General features: G+C 33.1%; 1 protein-coding gene across 1 annotated transcript in view; it reads right to left on the bottom strand.

Annotated features, from left to right (window-relative positions):
- The window catches only part of CSMD1 (CUB and Sushi multiple domains 1), a 1,065,588-nt gene that overhangs the window by 18,498 nt on the left and 1,027,952 nt on the right, over window positions 1-19,138 (bottom strand). The window contains exons 55-63 of the mRNA XM_014251392.2: window positions 17,790-17,978; window positions 16,008-16,181; window positions 11,939-12,121; window positions 9,571-9,747; window positions 8,431-8,610; window positions 6,947-7,120; window positions 5,845-6,018; window positions 3,376-3,449; window positions 244-355 (exon numbers count right to left, since the gene is read on the bottom strand). Coding sequence (XP_014106867.1) covers window positions 244-355; window positions 3,376-3,449; window positions 5,845-6,018; window positions 6,947-7,120; window positions 8,431-8,610; window positions 9,571-9,747; window positions 11,939-12,121; window positions 16,008-16,181; window positions 17,790-17,978 — 1,437 coding nt within the window. The remainder of the gene's footprint in view (window positions 1-243; window positions 356-3,375; window positions 3,450-5,844; window positions 6,019-6,946; window positions 7,121-8,430; window positions 8,611-9,570; window positions 9,748-11,938; window positions 12,122-16,007; window positions 16,182-17,789; window positions 17,979-19,138) is intronic.

Below are 19,138 nucleotides of genomic sequence, written 5' to 3'. Positions count from 1 at the left end.
AAACTGATAGAATTATTGTGAACTTAATTTTAAAAAAAATCTGAAAAATATTCAGATTAATACTTCAAATGCATCTTTGGTCCTTGAATAGAAAACAACAACAAATAAACATTAAAAAATCTGTTTTAAATAAAGCTTCCCATCCTTGTAGCAAATAATTTGTTATTAATTTCCACATGTATCACTTTGTAACTCTTAAAATTGCCCGCTGTTCTAAGTTGTTAGAATAGAAACCAGACTTACGAATGCATTCAGATTGTATGCCACTCCAAGTTAGGTTAGCAAGACAAGAACGAGTGGTAGATCCCTGAATATGATAACCTTTTCTGCATCTGAAATAGACTGTGCTCCCAACCTAAGGATCAAATCAGAATGTTAGACAGAAGGAGTGTCCATCATGTATAGTCAGATATCAAGACAGTAATAAGTTAATACAGCTTTTTCAAAAATAAAAATGACCGTTTCTAGAGGCACACTTTTTTTTTTTGTTTTGTTTTGATGTGATGAAATGGTTGAGTAATTGATTCTATTTTGATCTTTTTTTAAATCAATGTGTAGAAAAATATTGACAAGGCTGTTTGCATGGTAAAGAATTATATTCATACATTTCTGCTGATTAGTTCTGCAGTGTGAGAGAAGCAAACTAAATGCCTGAGATGCCTTTTTTTCCTGTACATCACTGCATATATTTCGATAGAATTTGATCATAAAGTCACTTTTAAAGGTTTTTCATTGTGATTTGACTAAATATGGGGGTTTTTAGAGTGAAAAGAAAAAATTCTATGAAGAACTGCTTTATCTATAAATGCATTCACTAGAGAAAATGCCAGGTGAAAACTTCTTACACTGCATTTATTAAGTTTTATTTGAGATGTTCAGCTAGCAGAGTAAAATCATGGAAAGCCTTCCTATGGTCAAATATGATATGACATTCCTCAAAAAAAAGGTAAAATAACTGAGAAAATGTTCTTTTGATTTCAACTGGGAATAGAAAGGCATGAAAACTACATAAAAAACTGCAAGTGAGAAAGAATTCTCTTAAGAGATGAGAGAGAGTTTGTGTGGACAGTTCTAGTAAAATAAACTTGTTGATGGTACTGACAAAAGTAACCAGACTGTAACTCCAGGCCGTTATTTAATGATACAGGGCTAATCAGTAAAGCATTACTTTTGTTTCGGATAAAAAAATCTTGACAAAAATAAATAAACACATAAATAAATAAATAAATAACACAAAAATTGACTATTGGAAATTATATTACTTTAATAAAGTAACATATCACACAGACAAGTTGCAAATGAGTAGTGATCAATGTGTATAAGTAAGAGCTTGCAGTTGTAGAAAGGCAGATAGCTCTGCACTGCAAATGTCATAGAACAACTTCAATGGAAATTAAAAATTTGTATAGACAGCAGGTAGTTACTTTTGAAGATAACTCTCAATTACATAAAACCTGCTTATCACGACAGATGTTTAGCAAATGCACAACATTTTTCCCACATGTAGCTTGGGAAAATCACTGGTGTTTTTAAAGGTCATATTACTTATATGGCTTTGTCGACTTACGTCTTTCTAACTATTTTTAAACACATTATTCTCTGTATCCTCCCAAGGACACACAGCATGTCTTTAGTAGGGAGTCTAACAGTGTGTGGCTAGTCTTGAGTCTAAGTCGTCTTACTTGTGCCAGTTCTGGTATCTGTCAGTAATAATGAAATGCAAATCTTTTCTCAGTGCTGCAAAAGACCAAGCAAAAAGTAACACAAGTTCAAGGTAGTTAAAGAGTCATACTGCTTTTTCATTTTACTGGTAAATTCAAAATGAAAGCAGCACACTCTGTATAATACTTGGGTGAAAAACACTGGGGGCATTCATAAGTCACAGCGTAGTGAAGCACAAAAGGCAAAGAATCAATGGGGCAAGACAGGATGCTTGTAGACAGGGGAAAATTCTACGAAGATCTGCTGGCTGTCATCACACTGTTCTATAATGAGCAAAGACTGCTGAAAAGGGTTTTATACAAGCTTGTCTATGTCATACAAACAGGAAATCCACGATTAATGTATGAAAAAACCCCAAAACAATCTACTTCCAAAGCCATTAGAGAGAAGTCTCCATATTGTGGCACAAGAAAGCATTCTGAGAGTGAACACATACTGGAGACAGATTTCATGCACAAGAGGAAGACTTACTATGGCCTCTAGAGGTGAGTGGGAAGAGATCAGTCTACATAAACATGATCAAGAGACAGTAAAACAATGAATTGGCCAGTACAATTCTGTTATTAAAGACAATTTGTGAGGCAGATAAAAGGGGAAGGAAAAAGAAAACAACCCCCTGAGAAAATTAGGTACAAAGATTAGAGTTGTTTTTGAAGAGAAAATGGGGACAGGTACAGGATCAAGATGAGACATCAGAAAGGCAACTGCACCTATTACTAGAAGCAGAACTACTTTGGGTGACGCCACTAGATGTGGCTCAGAGAGAAGTGTCTCAATATCTGTGAGCCAGGTAGGAGCAGAAGGTGAAGAAAAGAGCTGACAGCCATAGTAACAAACGACAGAAAAATTGCAGGAGAGAGAGGCTACCATTAACCAGAGAAACTTACAGAAAGGACTTTTTGGAAAACAGTTCTACTAATTTGGTCACAATGGGTGCACTGCCCTATGCTCAGAAATAAGCAGCAAGCCAAAACAGAACTTATTTTAAATTTCAGTCACACATATTTATACCTGAAAAATCTATCCATACAAAGTTTGTCAATCTATATAATGACTGTGGATTGTTCATTGCATCTAGAGTTATTTCCTCAATCACTTCACCACCTCTCACTCATTAAACAACCTGTGAGGAATTTGGAAATTATAGTATGGATGTTCATCACATAGATGAGAACCTGGACACAATGCAGAATAATTTTATCTTCTCTGACTGAATAAAATATAACAAAAATTTCTAATTTAGTAAAGCCACTTGCTGACTTTTTTGTCAAGGACTACGTGGCCTTTGGATCACACAGGTCTTTGGCTGTTAGACATTTACTGACTATTCATCAATGTGTGAAAGAATTATTACCATGATGTAATATGTCATATCATATTAAGTAATCAATTTATAAATAGCTCTCCCTTCTGAAGTCTCCTAAAGCATTGAACACATGATATATTGCAGAGTTAGAAGTCCTTTCTTTAAGCTGAATATTTTTTAAAAAGCTTGGAATGAAGAATGAGTTTTTAATAAAAAGAGGGTGGAAATTTCTCAAGGTCTGCATCAGACATTTAAGATTACAGATAATGTTTTTTATTAAATTTCTTACGTAATTATTGAATACATTTTCATTTTAGAAAGCTAATAAATAATAATTTAAAAATTACCTCATAACCTCTGGAACTATTTTGTATTCCAAAATGTGGAGTACCAGGGTCTGTACACGTATTGTGAGCTGGATCTAATACAAAATTTGAAACACAACACATATATTATGGTTTGGAAAAAATACTCTAAAATTGTTTGCAAAGATTAAATCATTTCATCAATGTCTAGTGATGACAAGAATTCAATTTTTAATTGAATGTGTGTTTTTCTATATATTACACAAGTATTTACAACTAAATTACCAAGTATATCATAGTAATTTGCTTCAGTAAATTGTCATTATTTAAAAATATTTTTGCAGGTGTTTCTGGTAGTTCAGACTTTACAGTTAGGACTGCATTAATTTTTAGCAATCTTATCCTTTTAAATCTCTTTGAATCCATAGTATATTTCATTATTCATAATGTAGTTGGATTATATACAGAAATCTTTAGAAATCTATCTTTTCTTCATTTTAAATGAACAGCTTAATGATAAGTATTTCTAAAAAAAACCAAAACCCAAAATAATAAAAAACTCAACCAAAACTCTTGAAACCTAAAAATTTCCACAAACTAGAAAACCCAAATCCATAATCAGCCTGCTTTCTGGTAACAACTAAATACTTTTTATTTTTGTATAGTTTGTTTTTTTTCTATGCCACAAAGAAAACAATTTTCTAATGGAGCACTACCTCAATTGTTGCTGGAGATTACAATTCCCTCCATGAAAGAGGCACATGCCAACAGAGTAAAACTAATTGTTCTGTTTCATGAAAGTAATTTAAAGCAGCCTGAAACTATTCTTTCATTCTGTAATGCCCACATTCTGGTGGTGGCTTTGGAGTTCCCCAGTCATATCCACCAGTTAGACAGCACAGAACTTCATCCAGTGGATTTTTCTGTAGTGATTCTCCCTTGGCAACAGAGTCTGCTGTGTGCTGACACTGAATTATGAAAAACACATCTTGTGACTATACTTCATCTGTAACCATTTATAGTTTTCTGTAGAACAAAAATTAAACTTATCATTTACAATAATGTGATATTTCATTTCTCTTTTGGCAAACTCCCATTTTCAATATTGACCATCAGTAGAGCATAAAAATTCAACTGATATTTACCAAAGACTTCAAAAGTTAGGGGAATGTTGACCTAAAGTGTAAAAATAAAAAGCAAACATTCTCCTGATGTTGAGATGCTTGAACAGCTCAGGAACTTTTTAAAAATTATCAACATCTGGAATTCTATTTCTTATAATAGACACATGAAGCTGAATTGAATTTTTAAGATAGGTCTCATCTGAAGAACCCAAAGCAAGACTTCTCAAAGTATTCCCAGGAAATCATTGCTACCCAGAAACAGAAAAGCTTCCAGGATATTTTAACATCTAGTTATAGATATTTCTCACTGCTCTTAACCTTCAAATTGCTTAGAAATTTTAACTGTAAATATGTTAGATGATCTAATATTTTCCTTTTACAATAACATAATAAGTATGATGTAAAAGAAAAACTTTTAAAAGAAAATCTTTGATGCACTACTTTTCATGTGCTTCCATATTATAAAATATAAAATATAAAAAATGTCATTATTACATTTTTAAAGTTGATTCTTTGCATCAGACCTGAAAATTAGCTTTTTTAAGCCTTCTTGCCTCTGTAGCAAAATATAGGTGTAAGATGATTGCCCACTTTGCAAAAACTATGGAGAGAAGTTTTGAATTCATAAAAAAGAATTTTGTTGACTGTTATGTCTTCATTTAAAAATACAAGCTGCTTTCAATAATTATGATTACAACCTTTTCCCAGAGTGCCCAGCTCTTTCACACAGCCAATATCTCAGCCACAACAAAATATATAAATGGCCTACAATCTACATCTGAAAATGTTTATTTAGAGATATCAAAGAGAATTTTTTTATTATCAAACTAAAAAAATTTCCCCAGCAAGTTACCCCAAGTGGGATCAAATTCTGATGTCAGTGGGAGTTAAAGATGTCAATCTGATTGATGTAATGTGCTAAAAGCCTACCGACTGTTGCACAACAGTCAATGAGAAACTGAGAGTATTTGGGAGTTCATCAGAATTTCAAAAGATCAGAGATGTACAAGCCACATTCACAAAGTTGAAAACACTTTGATTTAGGATCGATTCTGAAAAATGCCTTTAACTCTCCAGTGACAAAATTCGGTCTTTAATCTGCCAAAGTCTTCTGCATATCCAAGAGGTTCTAAAAATAAATGGAAGAAATTTATGCACTTGCACGTATTGACATGCTGCATTTCCAGCAGAAAAGCAACCATGTAAATTTAGAAATTACTTCACACATGATTGAGTTTTTATACTCAAAATATAACCTTATTTAACTATTTCTTTTTATATTACACATACCTTTTCTGTACTTGGATAGCTAGTTGTTAGATTTATGATAGTGTAATAGTTTACCAAGAATATTCTCAGTAGTAAATGCACTAGTGGTAGTTATTACCAATGCATGTTGGCTGAATTCCACTCCAGGTACCATCTGCTTGACAGAATCTTCTTGAAGAGCCTATCAGAATGAAAGGAGGTCTGCATTGAAAGCTAACTTCAGATCTGTAGGTGAAACTTTTTCCATTGAGTCGTCCTTCTGCTGGAGTACCAGGATCACCACAAAACACAGCTGATACATAAAAATTAATAGAAAAAAAAAAGATTTTAAAATCTGCACATTCTTTAACCAAAGTATTCTACATTGTTTTATGTGCAAGGCTGGATATGGGTAAAAATGCTATGTTCATTCATCTGTGTAGGACTGTAGATGTACTAAATTCTTGACAGCAATTTACTTTAAATTGTCACTCTTATAGCTATTGTAAGCATAAAACTTAACCTGGAAAAACAGACCTTTTAATTGAGACACTTAAATACTGATTAGATTTGGATGACAAAATAATCCTGAAGTGGACAATGCTACATTGCAATGCTTTAAAGCAAAACCATTTTACACATCTGACACCTTCAGATGAGTAGACTGGAAATTTTTGCCCTAATTAGATATAAGGAAAAATGTTTATTAAGGTCCAAACAAGGTTTCAAGCACTCAAAGAGTTGAACTGACAGATTTGGAAAATGCTGAAAAAAAAATGCAAGCAAGATATGAGGGTATGTACTCGGCTCCAGAAAGAAAAAATTGCTTAGAAAGGCTATGAGGTATGAGATTAAGGGTTCGCATCTTTGTTTTCACCTGTTAATGGAAATGGAGAAAGGGAAGAAAAGTGTAAGGGAATATTTCAGTCATGTTCACCACAAGTCAAGCTCAGAACATCCAATAGGATTACCACTAAGGCAAATGGTGATGGGTCCCATTAGATAACAAGAGATGGGGGTGACTTTTAGGGAAAGGAAGAAGACTGTGACTTTTAATGGGCACAGCCACTCAAATTTCATAACAAGGTAAGCTTTTTGGTACAAGGAAGGAGAATCCTGCAGTAATTCACATATTATCTGATATAGCTGAGTCCTTTATAAATTTGATTCTGTGACTGTAGCCCAAGACAACCGATTGTATCTTTGGTGAAGCCCAACACAACTGTACCCTGAAAACTTACGTAAACATTGTGGGATGTCACCCCGCCAAACTCCTCGTCCTTCGCAGGAGAGAATGGCTGTGTTAGACAGCTGATAGCCTTCTGCACAGCTGTAGCTCACACTAGCACCCCAACGAAAATCAGATCCTTCCACTTTCCCATACAGTACTGTTGGAGGGGGGCCACAAGAAATAGCTGTGTCAGAAAAGAAAAGTTATAATTTCAAGAATTAATGGGCTTTAGGAATATGTAATATAGTATGTGCTCATACATTTGAATATAAAAATAAAGGTATTTCAGGCTATTGTTCCAACAAAGCATACCTGTATTGACAAAAAAAGCAGCCTATAATAGACAGAAAACTAATTCAAATACAAAAAATAAAGGCTCTGGATTTAGGAAGTCCCTGAGTGTTGGGTTGCTAGAAGCCCAAAGAGTACATAGCTACGTAGTTTTATATTTTTCCTTACATCTTCATTACTGATTACTTTTGACAACAGGCTACTAAGTTAGGTAAAGGTTTTCAATAAACATTATTTCTTTCCATAAATGTTTTTATGATTTTAAATTTCTAAATGTTTGCATTTTCTTTTAAACTAATTTTGCAGCACTATTTAATATGACTGTTCATTCACCTGCTCATTTTCTAAGGCTTTCCACACACAATGGTAATTAACTTTATTGGTAATTAGGGGCTAAGAAATTATTCTGATGTTTTCCACCTTCTTATAAGAGTGCCCAAAATGATGAAATCTGCAATGACCAAGTTTACATTTCCATATAATTTCTTTTAACACAGACAACAACCATAAAATCAAGCAGTATTTTTTATGACAGAAAATGCAGTCAGTTGAATAGATACGCCAAAATTTAATTAGTAGGCTAGACATAGATATCACAGTAAAGTGGTGCTAGGTGAGTTGGAAGTATATGGCTTTTATAAGCAGAAGATGCCCTAGGCTATTAAATTTACTCCCTGGGCTGCTGAAGTTGTGTTACCAATTTTCATCAGGCTGCCTTATTTGTCTTTCAGCCTCATCTCCACTATGACCTTCCTGCTAGCACTTGTAATTAGCTATTTGTGAAGCATATTTTTGGTTGTTTATGATGACTACACTACTGCATCAAGGGAATCTTTTACAGAAAGCTTGGTTTGCAGAATCCTGTTACAGAATTGTGTCCATCAAATCCAAGAGAAAAGGGCCAAAAAGGAAAATGGGTACTTCATTCATATTTTTTTAAGCTGAGCACTCTGACAACCTTCATTGCAGAGTGATTTGGTTCTACTCTAGTCAATAATGTCACTATTTTGACTGCTATTCTACCACAGCTTAGGTGCAAAATAAATATAAATTCTACCGAAATACTTATCTAAATGTTATAGTCAAATTTGGAACACTAATTGTTCCAGAGAATATTTTGAATTTTTTTTAATAACTAAAGAAATTGGTTAATGAATATCACATATGTGTCAAAACAGTACTTGCAAACTGTTAAAAGCTCACCTTTGCAAATTGGTTTACTCTGGTTCCAAGTGCTGTCTTTCACACAACGCATGGTAGATGAACTTGCAGGTTCCATCAGATATCCTGGATTGCACTGATAGCTGACTGTCTTATTAAAGGTAAAATCATTTCCAAACTGAATCCCATTTGCTAATGCACCTGGATCTCCACAATTAATCACTAGTGAGGAAAAGAAGAAAGCAATTTTTTTTAAATAAACATATAATCATGCATACCTAATGTTCTTTTAGAGTACAATACAACAAAAATTTTGTGTTTGTCAAGAAAAGTTATCTCCGTGAGGCATTTCGACAGCATGGACCAAAGATCTTTTTCCTTTAACACAGTTTAATCCCTCATCTGGCTTGCTCTACAGCTACCACAGACTGTTGGTGGTAGTTTTGACAGGACACTTTCTACCTGCATACTGAGATCTTTGTCACATCAAGCCTGAGGTTGATGGTGCAATGCAATTCCAGCAGAGTAATGAAATTCCCTTTTTTATATTTATTATCTTTTCTTTTGTGAGTTTGTGCGTGTATATAAAAGCACTGACATACTGTGAGTCTGGCCTTGTCAGTGAGGCCACTAGACCTACTTGCTTTGTAGCACTCCTCTGGTCCCTGCTACCCTTCCCTGGTGGAATATCCCAGTCTTTCTGCTCCCTGATTCTTGGTCCTTAGCAGAATGGTGATTGATCAATTCTGACTCATTTGGTTTACAATAAAAACTGGCATAATAATGTATTGGATTATACAAAATTTGATTTTGAGCTACCAGAACTTCCTCCTCTAAGCATAAGCCACAAGGGGGAAAAAAAGGAAAAAATGCTAAAGGAATCTAAAGGAACAGGTAAATATAACATTATTCTAAGAAATATTAGTATGATCAAACTGACATTTCTGAGGTAAACAAATACAATAAAGTTACCTATGTAACCATCTTAAGAAGATAGTTCTGTAAGCATCTAGCATGTATTGTAAGGGCATGTACCTTTAGATATATAAAAATATTCATGTATTACAAGACAGGTGAATGTGGAAAACTGTGTTATTTTATCTATCAAAACAATAATTTTCAGTAGGAAGGATAGATGGCTTACTATGTTAAAGCTTTAGGAGAAGAAAATTTCTTTCTGACCTGTGCAGTCTGGAGCAGTGCCAGTCCATGTCCCATTAGCAGTACAATGTCTCGTAGTTAGCCCTGAAGTTTTGTAACCTTCCCAGCAGGCATAAATGACTGAGCTGGAGAATAATATTCCATCAGTGTATATTATCATACCATTGGCTGGCGTGCCAGGGTTCCCACAAGATACAGCTGCAATGAAGAGATTTAAAAAAAAAATAAATTCCATCATAGGTGACTAACTGGGATGAAAGAAACAGGAAAAGAACAACTAGGTTAATGGTTCATCTTTTAAAACACCTATAGCAAGTTTTACTGAGAAAATATGTAGATATATTCTTGAATTAACATTTTATTTCTCTTTGCTAATATTATTACTTGCAATTTTTTTTTTCCTTTTTTTTTTAATTACTGATTGAGATAGTATGCCCTTTTTGTTCTACTTCACCCAATACAGTCACTGGAGCAAATAATACTCATTCAGGACTTTCTGACAGACTTGTACCTCTGTTTTGCCTTTTTGCACATTTTTCTATTCTCTTACTGTCTTCTGGTATCTCATTTTTCAATTGTAAAAATGCATAAATAGTAAATTGAAAACTTCTTGTTAATTTATTATTTGAATCAATAAAAGAGCAGACATTCTTTATTGGTCTCCATATTTTCTGGCCATCTATATCAATCCTTTAAGCAATAATTTTGTTTCAGCTTCATATGTCCGAGATTTGAAAATGGCTTACCTTGATTACTTTGATTGCATGGCAGGTTTTTTTGGAAGGTGAGGGGTTTTTTTTCCCCAGTGGACCAACCAGTCATTAGAAGAATTTGGGGTTTTGTTTTGAATTTTCCTAACAACTTTTCTATCAACTCCACTATTTTGAGACTCCCACCTGAAGAACTGCATCCACCTCTGGCATCCCCAGCAGAGGAAAGACTTGGATCTGCTGCATGGGCACCTGCTGGATGGCCCCCAACATAATAGTTATAATCTAATAACTAAAATATAGCAGTGTTGGGTTTTATGACTAATACAAGCATAATTTGCCAATTAAAAGTTTGTCTACCATTTATGTTTGGAATAATATTTTAATGCCTTTTTAAAATCAATTTTTAATCACTTTTTAAGTTTAGAACTTCAAATAGTGAAGAGAAAAATTCAAGAGGTTGAACTTACAAGAATGAATAAGTATTTCTCTCCTAATCTCATCCTTAGATGAAATAGGAAACAATTGAAGTACTATAGAAAATTGCAAAAAAATAGGCTTTTTTCTTGTTTTTATTTTTTTTATGAAAAGAGAAGGTTGAAGAAAATACTGTGATGAAAGGGGGAAAAAATAGCATTTAAAATGCTGATAATTGCTACTGACTTCTGCTCTCCTACTATACTTAATGTCTTTATGTAAGGGAAGTAGAAAGGATGCTGCAAAACTTCAGTTTTTTGCTGAAAATACTGATTCAAATACTGATTCTGTGCCCACTGCTATTTTTATACAGTTATGATGATATCTGCACTGACAGATTAGTCTGTGCTGAAGAATACTGCAAAAGAACAATTGTTCTCAGAATAAAACATGTAGGTAAAAAAAATTGTTACAAATATTTTGTTCTGTCTTCCATTTTATCATTTAGTTTAATATTTTTTAGAGATAACAGATACTAGACAATACATCAACTGAAGAATTAGAAAAAGGAATTTTTCAAACATTCTCGGAAAATGAGAAGTAATTAAAAAACTGAATTTAACATCTTCTATTACTGCTTTCCAATCTTAACTGCACAAAAAATATAAAAATTCTTAATTTTTTCAATCATATTTTAAAATGTGATTTTTCAGAAATATTTTCTGTTGCATCTCTTCTGAAAGAGGCAGCATAAAAATATCTCGTTAAAAATAGTCTAACTTCTGTTGAGAAATATGTATTGATTTATTAATTTATACTTAATTTATATATTAACTTATGAAAATTTATTTTATCATTTATTCAGTCCTCACTATGCATAGGTATTACATAGAAAGAGAAGATGAAAGTATTTTACTGCTGCAAAACAGACAGATTTATTTATCACTCCATTTTCCTATCTTCAATCAAAAGCATTTGCTTAGTCTTACATTTAACTCAGGTATCTATTATTTATTTTCAGGCTAATTATTTTTTAACTAAAATTATTTTATCACAATTTTTTTATAAATATATATTCCAAAACTTTAGCAGTTTAGGTTTAAGTTTTCAAGCAAAACATGAACTGCTTGCAAACTTTTTATATCACCTTTCTGCAGAATGTTACAAAAGCATATTTCTGCCTAACAAATTTTTCGATCAAAGAATAAAAGTCATAAGGAAGTGTGTCAATAGTTTCAAAATGCCAAAGTGCCAATGCCTACCTTCACACACAGGCTGTATACCTGACCAGGAACCATTAAGCAAGCATGTTCGCTCTGCAGACCCTCGCAGCTGATAACCCATTTCACAGGAGAAACGTAGCAGACTTTTTGTTTTGAACTCATCCCCTAATCTAGACCCGTGAGCTGGTACTCCTGGATCATCACAAAAACCAGGATTATTTCCTGAAAAACACAACAGAGCACAAATATTGGCTTTGGGACATTATGAGCAAATAGTGGCAGTGAAGCTACTCTCTTGCAAATAATGCCACAGCGTTGTTTCTATAACAATCCCTTTTTTCCAGTATTATGATGTGAAACTAAAGTCAAAGATGAAAATACATATCTTTTTATCCTACTTCTTTCCTCAGACCAATACAGACATAAACCCAGAATGCAATAAAAATAAAAGCTAAAATATAATTGAGAACACAGGAAGCACCCTTGTCACTTTTTGTCAGTTCAACAAATCTGTTGCTTTTTGACAGAAATTATATTTTCTACACACTGTGTTTTATTGTTTAACTTATAGTAGTATCTTCTAATAAAAATAATTAAAGAGTGAGGAAACCATATTCAAATTTTTAGGAAATGTATTTGAAATACAAATATCTACAGAAAATACTCTTACCCATCTGTCTGTCAAGAATGAAAATGTCTCATAATTATCCTTATCCTCTAAATTTCTATGCAAATATGGATTACAAATTTAGAAGAGAAAGTACGTGTTGCAAGGAAGAGCTCTCAAAGACGTCCTCATAAATCTGATGAATCAGTCAAGTGCTTTATCACATAAAGTGGCTGTTACAGGAGATACTATATGAGATGGTTAAGGAAGCATGGGTTCAGTATCAACAATTTATTATAAATTTTGGTATAAAATTGTATATCTCCAAAATCCTTGTGTCTGCATTGCAGTTAACAGTGATATTATCCTTTGTTCTCCACTTTTGAACTATATGTCTAAACTCAAATTCTATTGAAACTATAGATTTAGATTTTGGGCTTTGCTTTTATTTTTGGGGTTTTTTTTTTTCAAAGTATGTGTAAATACTTTAATAGTTTGAAGTCTGTATACTCTAAAATGTTTTTTTTTTTTTCATAGTCACCTCTCTCATATAAAGGATAAAATCCTAAACAAATAAAAAACGATTTTTGAGAAAACTCAACTATTTCATTTAGAAATTAAAAATTTCATATGTCAGAAAGCATGATTACATGTGCATCATAAGGTTTTAGTTATAGCATGCATGAGTGGATACAATCATGATTTCACATAAAAGGAGGCCAAGAGAATTCCTGAATTCAAGACTAACTTGTGGGCTTTGATTGTGTTCACTTTGTTTAGTATTAGGTTCTTCTAGAATAGATTGCTCTTGTCACCCTGCCCCACATCATTTGGACCTAGATTTCCTGGTATAAATACATGCTTGTAAACAGTGTGAGTGTCCTAAGTCAACTGGTATGTTCTGTCTCTCTGTGTGCAGTAAAATTCACCCCAAAACACAGTGCCTGCCTCCATGAATGTGGAGAATAGTCTCCAGCACACACAAACTTGTAAAGTATTTGTGCATTGTTTGATGGACTAACAGGTGTGATGGGTAAAAATTAATCTGAGGACAATTCAAAGAGTATAAAGGTCTCAGGGATCAAGTAATACATAAGTTCTACCCTGGCACTGCTAAAGCAGAAGTCCAGATGTGGCCTCTGAATGCTATCTGCTTCCACTTACTCTACAACACTACTATTTCACAGACATTTCTGTTTGCTTAAAATGTGTGAAATAACATGGGGACTGTGGTTCAGGCTTTTACTGTGGCATGTTTATGGCATGAAACAGATATATCACATATACTTTGGCTTGTGAACACAAAGGGATTTTTCAGGGCAGAATGATATATGATTCTGAAAATTTGATGACGCCCCAGTTGCTTTGGGATTTTGCTGAGGGACTTATTCCAGATGAATGATTAGATTTTTTTTTTTTTTTCTTGGACATACCAAGTGTTGACTTGGAGAAAATTTGAGCTGGGAACGTGAAATGTTATAGTCAAAGGGTACAGACAAAGGCAGTTACAGTAATATGAAGGTCTAGACCCCTTTTCATTTAGCAATGTAGAAGGCTCAATATCCATTATTGAAAAATTAGTGCACCATTTTAAACAAAAATGTCAACTTTTGTTTAATTCATAAGATACAAAAGTCCATCATTGCAACAGTTGTAACAACAAACCCTGAGATCCTATTTATGCCATCACAGAACCATCAGGCATTCAAACAAATATTAATATATAAGAAAGAAATAAATTCCATTCTGAAGTAGAGTATAGATTTTAAACATTGTATTTGGACTGTTTTTCATATCCCCAATGTATAAAACCAATTAGAGTTCTCAGTCATCCTGGGTACAATCATTCTTTCACTGACATTATGACAAGGAATTATTCATATTGGATTTTGATGGATTAATCTCCTGAATATCCAACTTGGAAAGTGTAGTTAATTTTAGAATTCTAAATACCTTAGAGAAAATAGACCTTTTTAGGGTTTTCTTTGGTGTTTTTGAGAGGAGGGAGATTTTCTTTGCTTTTTTTACACTGAGCCAACAGAGACAGATTTTCATTTTCCTAGGGAATCATCTTGTTCTCAAGATGATGACCCGTTGTGTTCAAAGTCAGAAATTTGAATTCTGCATCACCAACAATATTTTAGTTGCACTATACATATTTTCCCCACCATAAGACATGAGCACAAGGCTCTTTAAAGTTTTTGAAATCTATGAGTCTATAAAAATACTGTCATATTCATGACTGAAGATATCTGAAGAGTCTCACTTATTAGCAATTAAAATTTCCCTACACCAAATTAAAATTTTTCTTTGGTGCAATTTCAGATCTGGGATATGCTGGATAAAAAGGTGAAAGTGACATAAATGAGAGCTTAAGATAAGCAAGAAAAGATTTCTTGTTGTGCAGTGATGCCTTTGAGGTCTAGGCATAGAGATCACGACAGCAGTGAGATCTAGCAGTATGAGAAGAATCTGAACTATTTCCTCCTTGAGCAGTAGAGAACAGAAAAGAAACAGTAGTGATTTAAATTCACTTCCTTTTTTAGTATTTCAAATTCTGCTCAGCATCCTTGCAGAATCATCCTTGCAGCTCATAAATGGACCATTTTCAATGAACACTTATTCAGAGCTTTTTCCAAGTACTGAAAATAATTCAAAGTACTTTACACCTATTTAAATTAGGTCAAATCTGAATTGAACCACATTGAATCACATCAGCCCAACAGTGGGCATATCCAATGGCTCAAGGGAAGTTATAAGATTGTATAATGGGTAATTATGAACAATTTTATCACTAGGAAATTTTCTTCTTAAACTCTTCAAGTATTTGATTTTAATACACCGAAGTGTGAATACCTCTTTCCCTTACAAAAGCTATTAAAATGCTGTGGGTGTCCTTAGTAGCCAAACCTTGCCTGAACTCTTCACTCCAACAAAACTGTGTGATGTTTTATGACTTCTTATAGATTTGCATAGTCTAGGGGAGAACAAACTTTCCTGAGAGCACCAAGAACACATCGGACATTTATGGTGCTTGCACGTTGTGACAATAATAAAGTATATTTCTGCAAGAGAAAAAAGGAGTGAGATGTACAAAGCGTACCTTAATACCTTTGCTGTGGAGTTCCTCAATCAAAATTTTCTGATGTAAAAGCCTTTGTTTACAAAAAACAGTGTTCGTAAGAATGTAATGTAACACATGCATCCTTTTTAAGCAAAACTTGATGAGGTTTGAAACACTATTTTGCTGTGTCTTCTATACACTGCAGTATACAACTAGAGCATCTGGCTGAGGAGTGAAGTTGTGAAGTAATGACAAAGAGAATGAGATGATTATGAGAATATTTCAGTAAATGGGTGTGATACAGCAGAGTGGCTATTGAAAAAATTAAAATATAACTCTAAAATAAAAAAACCAAACAGATAATTGGCTAAAAAATGTGTGAGAATAGCCTCACTCATATGACAAGATGACATTCAGATAATGATTTGTACAAGTACCTGAACAGTGAGGGAGAGTCCCACTCCAGTGGCTGTCTTCTTGGCACTCCCTCGTAGAATTTCCTATGAGCCTTCGACCCGCTGTGCAAGAGTAGTGAATTATGGAGCCATATGTAAATTTGTCTCCTGAAAGAATTGCATTTGCAGGTACCCCAGGATGTCCACAAGAAATGGCTAACAAAGGAAAGAACACCACATTATGAGATGTTTTCATAGCATAGAAAAAATCTCTTATAGCCTTTAAATACAAGGCTGGTTCCACAAAATATACGTCTGTCTGGATTTCAACTCTTACATAGCTTCAGTGTTCTTGTTGCTATAAATTATTTACTGGTCATTTGTAAGATTAAACACAAAACTATGTATAAAACTATTCTATCCAGTTTAGCCTTTCTCTAAAAAGATATAGATTTCTTTCCTCATTAATTTCTGTTCATGATCCTTCCCTACAAATAATACACCTTATTTTGGTTAGCAATAGGAAGGAAGACACCAAATAAGGCTATTTGTAATGTGCTTATAGACTGCAGATATGATAGTGTAAGTAGCTTTATCCTATCTACAACTAGGTACAGTTTAAGCAGCATAGTGAAATAAAATATTTATTCTGTAATATTATTATAGCAATGTGATGAACTAGAATGAGCAAGAAAAACATGTATTACTGATGATTTTTATAATTTTAAATCATATTTATTTTTCTGAGATACAAGAAGTAAGCTTAAACCAGTAAATATTCTTGCCAAACCAAAAAATAATAAAAATATGCAGCTATTTGTATTTAAAATGGTGTATTTCCCCTAATTATTTTACTACTGAAATGTGAGTGAACACACATTTTTCTGGTTATAGCTTTTATTGACAGACATTGAAAGCACAGATTGTTATGGAAGAAAACAAACAAACAAAAACAAACTGCTTAGTTCATCTGAATATTAGGTACATAGCAGTATGAAAAGGATAATAAAGAAATAAATTCACCAGCCTGGTGATATTTTTTATAATATAAGTGTATCTAATGTAAATCCATTAAATAAATAATCATAGTAAAAAATTGTATTCCGTAAAGCAAAAAAACTTTTAAAACATCTAATATGTTTCAAATTAAAATATACTTTAATTTCATTTACTACTTCTTATAATTGCATTGCAAATCAGAAATCATGTCAGCAAATTAATAGTGATTTAGAGAAGGAAAGTGATCAGAGAAGGAAAATATCTCAATGGAAATTAAACTCAGGCAAATTGTTATTTTGGAAAGATATGAAAGTTGCTGATCATAAAAAACACCAGAAGATTTCATCCCTCTGAGGAGAAGGTAATGGAGGAAATATGAAGTGATGTTATGAAAAGACCCTCCTGAGCAAAATTTTTCTCAAAACATTTCACAGATTTGTTCTCACGTACAATGAGAGAGAAAAAAAATATCTGATATAGGCATTAATGGTCTTAGAATATCATTCTAAATTATAACAAATAAATAGTAATTTTAGATTTCCCTAGGTGTTTCCAGGTATCTTAACAATCCACTGAAAGGGGAAATGAATGCTGACTGTCTGGCATTTGAAACAATAGTTCCGCAGTTCCCTGGAAACACATTTTTAATAATGGTAAGTTGCATGATATTTTGTCTTAATGTTTTCTTACTGAGATGTACAATTTGCAATGTATTGATCTTAAAGTCCACTTTGTTCCTTAATAGATGGCTACACTTCTTTTTTCTATCATGACTTAAAATCAGGCACAACCCTTTAATGTTAATTCAACCAAATGAATACTTACACAAACACTTTGGTAATGATCTATCCCATAACCCATTAGCTTTACAGGTCAGTGCAGATGATCCCAAGAGGTAAAAGCCCTTCTTGCAATGGTATGCCACGCTTGTTCCATATTTGAAACTTTCAGGATAATTCTGCTGCCCGTGACGAATTGCATTCTCCACAAAGCCAGGATCAGAACAGTTCACCACTGTAAGACAAACAGCGTTCATTGCTGATGCATAACAACAATATCATAAGTGTAGCAATGATTCTTATTACTTCACTAGCTGCTTGCAACTGTGGTTCACCTATGGTTCCTTTGTGCATTTTATTTGACTTAAATATCAGAAATATTGACTCCTAAGTAAGACTCTAGATCTTTTTGCTTTGAAAGTAATACTACAAATTTACTCCAGTTCTTTTAATAGTCTTGGACAAGATACATAGTATCAAGTGTACAAGTGGTTCATAGATGGAAGAGAAATTTGAGGAATTTTTTATCATTCCCTTGGAAGGCTCAGTTTGGTCTTCTACATAATTTTCATGTGAAGTATGTCATCTTTCAAGCATGTCATCTAGTTAAAATCAATTTTCATGAAAAAGAAATCAGTGGAGAAGAATATAGATAAGGTTATCATTTTAGAGGTAAGATATACATAGTCCCTAATGGACTGCTTTTTATTCCTGAACAACTTTTATTCAAAAGCTAGTTTTATCATACGTAAAAGAAACCCATTTTACATGTACCAATTTTTATTAAAAACACTGAAAATACAATTACATAGAAAAGTCAAATATGTTTTTAAAATTATGTATTGCAATGATGCACACAAAGCATTAGAAAATACTATGTAGAATGATTGTGTTCAATGAAAGAGGTCCTTTTTTTTTATTATTCCTGAGCAGTAATAATACTTTAGTCTCCTAACTGAAATTATTCCTATTTGTTTTATGATGAATCCCATTAAATAATTCACAAGAGAAGTTAAATTCAGCTTACATTATGTAGTTTAGCTTATATTTCATGCTAACAACTTTTATTCAAACATGGTGTTATAACCATAATATTTTATGCAGAAATCAGATATATGCAGGTTAAATAAATATGTGTTTACATGAGATTTCATTGACAGAAACTAATACCTCTTTTTTTTTTCTGTCCCATAATATGGGGAAAAATATCAAGTCCTAATACCTCACTGCTCTTTGAATGCTGTGAAAGGTTTGGGTGTGTAAGTCTGTGTCTCTGTACTTGCTTTGAAGAACTCCAAAAATTCTTCCTTCAGGGGATCTCTGTTTAAGAGTATTATCAAGAGAAAATGCTTTCTTCTTTTACATGACACATTCTTTGTTACTGCTTTTTTTCCA

The sequence above is a fragment of the Pseudopodoces humilis genome, chromosome 3 (genome assembly GCF_049639895.1).
Source record: "Pseudopodoces humilis isolate 2021_Gansu_Grassland_sample_001 chromosome 3, ASM4963989v1, whole genome shotgun sequence".
In the NCBI taxonomy this organism is placed as follows: Eukaryota; Metazoa; Chordata; class Aves; order Passeriformes; family Paridae; genus Pseudopodoces; species Pseudopodoces humilis.
Note: the sequence above shows the minus strand (reverse complement) of the source record. Positions and strands in the feature narration are given on the sequence as shown.